This window comes from Volvox carteri (genome assembly GCF_000143455.1).
Source record: "Volvox carteri f. nagariensis unplaced genomic scaffold VOLCAscaffold_37, whole genome shotgun sequence".
NCBI lineage: Eukaryota > Viridiplantae > Chlorophyta > Chlorophyceae > Chlamydomonadales > Volvocaceae > Volvox > Volvox carteri.
The window spans coordinates 910,011-915,398 of record NW_003307580.1 but is presented as its reverse complement, the minus strand read 5'-3'; the positions used below and the strand labels follow the sequence as shown (position 1 = coordinate 915,398).

General features: G+C 55.4%; 1 protein-coding gene across 1 annotated transcript; it reads right to left on the bottom strand.

The window, feature by feature from the left end:
- Window positions 1–3,839: 3,839 nt before the first annotated feature.
- Window positions 3,840–4,673, bottom strand: VOLCADRAFT_34900 (uncharacterized protein; the record flags this gene model as incomplete). The annotated part of the gene is made up of 2 exons (XM_002953581.1): window positions 3,840–3,997; window positions 4,553–4,673. Coding segments are annotated over 2 exons (279 nt in total), but the record flags the coding sequence as incomplete, so codon positions are not given.
- Window positions 4,674–5,388: the final 715 nt, after the last annotated feature.

Below are 5,388 nucleotides of genomic sequence, written 5' to 3'. Positions count from 1 at the left end.
CACAAATGCCTTTCCTTCATGTCTATCGTTCCGTTCCCCAGATAAGCTAGCACCAGCATGGCATCCACAAGCAAAGTGTTTCCGTCGGGCAAAGAATCCTTACAGGAAAATCAGCTGTACGTGCCCGCACAACCGAGAAAGCAAGTGACAAGAGTGACAGCTATTACGGAAAGCTCCAACGCAGCCTCCAATTTGCCCTCACCCCTTTCCATGGCAGTGTCAACGGCCGTCGCCACCATCTATCCTGCACAGCGCCTGAAGCAGTGCCTGAAGCTGGGCAATTCCCACCGGGCCCGTGTTTTCATAGTGCGTACCATCCCGGGTACTGTCCGACAGAATACGAGAGGGGCTCCAGGTGTCGATCACCGGAATGGACTCGGGTGCTAGACTGTCATTCCCATTGCTGTCACAATTGCCATCACACCCCTCCCCGTACCCCAACAGATCCGCATCCACCATCAGCTCGCCATGCATCACATCCAACGCCAGACGGTTGTACATCAGCAAGTACGGTTCCGTACGCCAGTCCTTGCCTGCCAGCTCCAAGTGCGTCTGCAGCGACGGCAGACTCGTCGTAACCCAAAACACGCGAACACCGCCACTGCGCGTGGAGCGCCGTAATGCCAGTAGCTTCCGTCGCACATGTACGACACTCGCCACATAGGCGGCGGCACTTCGCGGTGCCACGCCGGCCTGAAATGAGGCGGGCCACTGTCCCACGTTGGCAAGAACGTCGGTGCAGTTATCGGTTGGGTCGAGGCCTTGGCTGTTTGGCCAGTCGGCACCCCATTTGACACTGAAGAATGAAACCCGTTCTGATCCCAGGACAGTTTTATCGTCATTGTTAACGGACATTATGGTATTGCTAAGCCACATCACCAGGCTGTTGTGCAGGTAGCGCATGTGCGAGTCCCCCACGAAACACACATGGCGTCCCGGAGGGAAGCAGGTCTCCTGTGTTATGAGGTCACCCGGGGCCAGCGAGGGTGGAGTTGCCAAACCAGAAGCCATGGTGTCATGCAGACCGGCGACATCAGACATACGGCAGCCGTACGGCTGCCAGTAGAGGGTCGCTGGGTGAGGTTGAGTGCGTAGGCCTAATCGTGCGGTGGCGTTGCAGTTGTCCAGGAGCGGAGCTTCGCTCCCCCAAATGCAGGTGCGCAGCAGCGGTGCCGCGTCATCAGCTGTCGGCCAGGACCTGAACCGCCACCGCCCTGGGTGCATGCCCGTCTTACTACATAGCGGCAAAGTGGCATCGTCGCCGTCAACTGGCTCCCCTTCATTCCGATCCTGTTGCTGCCACCAACGTGCTCTTTTAGCCACCTTGTGGCCCCTCGCCGCTGCCATGTGAATGCCATCCTGTGTCAGCACTGAGGAGTCAGGCATCGAAGTCCAAGATGCCAGCCGCAGACTGCTAACACCTGAAGTTGGAGCTTGTGGTGACACCCACCAAGACCGAAGCCATGACGGCAGGTGGAGGGCCCAACTCCGGTCTGTCGTGGAGTCGGCGATCTTATTCGGTATCTGTTCAAGCTCCAGGGTCAAGTAACCCGCCCAAGGCGCCGGCACAGGTATCGCTGCTCCAGGGTTAGAGAAGGAAAAGCTGGTGTACAGCATGAGCACCTCCAGCGAATAGCGTCCAGGCGTGGTGAAGGAGTACGTCGCACATGCGAGGTCGGGCTGGCAGTAAGTAGGTTCCAGCAGCCATACACCGTCCGGCCCCACAACTCGGAGCACATAAATTGCCGTGCCCAGCAGCAGTTGTAGATGTTGCTGCTCGTCAGTATTATTGTAGCTAAAGGCTTTCTTGTTGTCTCGCTGTAAAATCAAAACGCCAGAGCCATCAAGTATGCAGCTTTGCAAAGCAACAGGAAGTTCCTTGCTAACGTATTTAGAGCAGTTAGAAGCTGAAATTATGCGAAAGTAGTCATAACAGGTAGTCGGGGGTTGCTCGTCTGCGTACAGGCTTGGGGGACTAATGCCCCAAAAGTGCTCCCAGGGTTGAGGATAAGTTGCATGTACTATTAAGGCGATGGCATCTAAAGTGAAAATCGCACTTATTACAAAAACACCAATCGATTTCTGGTCGTCACATTTTGACGCGAACATCTTCTATCAATATTTTTCATGCAAAGATTTTCCACATACGCATTAATTCTCCCTACAGACGCGTTTCCTGCGATAATCCATGATCTGTTCCATTGCACCTTGAATTTGGTGTCGCTATACATATACGGCGAGCCCCCTTGTCTGGGCCAGATGGCGGGAAATTTTATCGTTTGTAAATTATACCTGCGGGATCGTAAAAGACTTTTGCATTGCCTTTTAAGCCCGTCCAACGCCCGGCGAATCCACAGCGCCCCAACCCGTCCCCGCGCCCGCCGCCGCCTCTGGCAATACTCCGCTGTCCCGCACCCGCACTTCCGCTCGAGGGTGGCCCCCCACAGCAGCGCCCTCTTCGTCTCCCTCTGCAATTATTGGCAAATTAGACAGCCGCTCCAAAACCTCCAAGCCTTCCAGCACGCGTCCAAACGCAGCTGTCAGAGGGTGGTGGCAGCAGCACACCGCAGCCAGAGCGACGTGCGAATAAGTTGGCAAAGAGATAGTGTGTATCTAGCAATTCCGGACCGAAGAATGTGAGGTAATAAAAACACATCCTAACAGGTCGACACATGGAATAAAAGAATGGTTTTCGCCAGGCCTCGACGCGCACCTCCCAGCCAGCAGGTGTCGACGGTCAAGGGCGCTCTACATCCGCAGCATACCAAAATCCAGATCTAAATCCCCAGCCCCCAAAAGCTGAAATCCAGGGACACACACAAACCAGCAGAGGTGCGCGTCCCCTCCACTTCCCCCCCACACCCACACCCACACCCACACCCACACCCACACCCACACCCACATACCTGCTTTGCGGTTCAGGCCTGGTGTGGTGACCAACGTGAAGAAGAACCTAGGATGAAGGGCGGGGGGTGGGGAAGAGGTTGCGAGGCCAGATGCGACGGAGGCAGCAGCAGTAGCAGCAACAGCAGCAGTAGCATAGGTTGTAAAAGAGGGCAAACGGCATTATCGAGAAGGGCTCATGACATTCTGCTGTTAAGACCACTTTACCGACATGTTTGAGATTCGGTTGTACTTGTGACCGTGGTGACATCGTATGGGAGCTACGAGCATGAAATCCAAAAATAAAAGGCGATTTCGTTACATGCATGTCTCTCTGTGTGTGTTTGAATGGTCGCTATCTATGTATGTGACTTCGTGTGGTTTGATGAGATAGCTGAGGCGCGGGGAGGAAAGGACGTGGCCATGGTGCGTCTTCCCCACCCGCTCCCCCTCCTCCTCCCCCTCTTCGCCGTCTTCTTCGTGGTGTTGTACGGACCTCCCAAGGGACCCCAACCCCATGTCCATAGCGTGTCTATCCGGGGTCGCTAGCAAATGGGGGAAAAGGACGAACCACGAACGGTTGAAGCTGCTGCCAAGGAAAGACTGTACAAGAAGCAGAACAAACGGGGGGGGGAACCTGTCTAAGAGACCCATTACGCTCAAGCATGCTGCCCTTCCTTCCTTTGAGGTCTGTCCATCTACCGGCTCCTCATTTTCCGCCGCGCTCCCCGCATGCGCGCGCTATCCTCCCGTACACTCACATAAATACACACACACATACACACACATACTCTTCATGCTCTCCCGCGCCTTGCAAATCTCTTTCATCCTCCCCCCTCTCTCTTTTCCCCCCTCTCTCTTTGTTTAACTGTCTTCACAACGGCACCCGGCGCTCGTACTCACTGGCTTCGGAGCCGCCCTTCCTCGTCCAAAACCATGGACACGCTGCCACGTCGGTGCCGTACATCCAGGGTTTCCACTCCGAAACTCGGCCCAAACACGCTGACGCCGCCCCTGCCATTTCCCTCCGTCACGTCACCGCTCCAAACCGACCAGCCCCTCGCGACCCAATGGACGGCGCAGCCTCGGTAGCCGAACCCACGCTTATGTGAGGCTGTCGTACAGCATAGCGGGGGGAAGGTTGAGGATTCCCACGTCACAGGGTAATGAAGCCAAAAGGCGACACAGTGATATGGATATACATATGGAGTTACTTATAAATTGGATGGGGACGCGAGCTGGATTGGCGAATTGACATGCCCCAAAAGATCGCCCCATAAACATGGTATTTACAGATTTCCAACAAATCCGATCAGGCCCTATATCGTTCTGTTACCGTACAAAACAGAAACATCCGCACAAGACAGAACATCCAAACAGTGATTTTTAAGCGATATTACGCTGAATTCAATAACTTCTGAATGGTACTTGGCCTCGTCTAGCTAAAAACTTATTTACTCGGCGGCGCCAGCTGCCCGCGCCTACCCCGCGGCATCCCGCATCATCCATTCACAACGGCCCCAACTTGGACCTTTACTACCCCCCACACGTGCCCGAACCTCAACCCAACCAACCACCCAGGGCTGCAACCTCAACCCACCCAGGGCTGCAACCTCAACCCACCCAGGGCTGCAACCTCAACCCACCCAGGGCTGCAACCTCAACCCACCCAGGGCTGCAAAATTCTCGCAGGTCAGCGGCGCCTCCCGCCCAAACAGCCCCACCACCACGCGGCCCACTGGCTGTCCATCAACTTCAAAGTCCAGAAACACACGCTGGGTCACCACCGGCTCGCGAAACGTCCTGTGCGGATGAGCCCACCAGGATTCGGCGATCAGAAGAATAGCGCAGTGATGGAATGAGATGATGAAGATCCATGCATTAGGTGACAGCATGTAGGTTGTAAAAGGACTAACACTGGACTGGCGAGGATAAAAAAGACGAAAAACGCATCCAAAAGGCCGCCGAAGGCTGCGGGATTGTTTTGAGTAGGCTGAGGCGCCATGGCGCACTACGGTAGTGTTAGCAGAACTGGAGTGCGCGTACTCTTTGCTGCGGTAGGCATGGTGGTGCCAGCACCACCGCATCGATAGGCCGTCCTCGCTAAGGGGAGGCTTATACGCATCAGGGTAGGACTGGGGAGGATGCGGAAGCGCCGAATACAGGTCGCTTGGACTGATTGGGGAGCGGGGTTGCGGTTTTGATTTGGATACATTTGCGTCCCGCAGCACGTGGAATAGGATGTATGTTTGGTGCATGTTCAGCTCATATGCATCTCTTCCTTAGAGGCAAGCCCGAGAGACGCGGGCAAAGGACGTAAGGGGTGTCAATCGAAACCACGACATCGCTGCACCTGTAGGCCAGCGCCGCCGCAGCTGCGACACCCAGAAGTGATACGTAGGGCCAGTGGCCTCTAAGGAAGGCACGGTCCGCAGCTTGCTTGTCGTCACCAGTTCGGGCGCCGGCCAAGTAAAATGGTTTGGCTTTAGGCTGGAAGAAAGCACG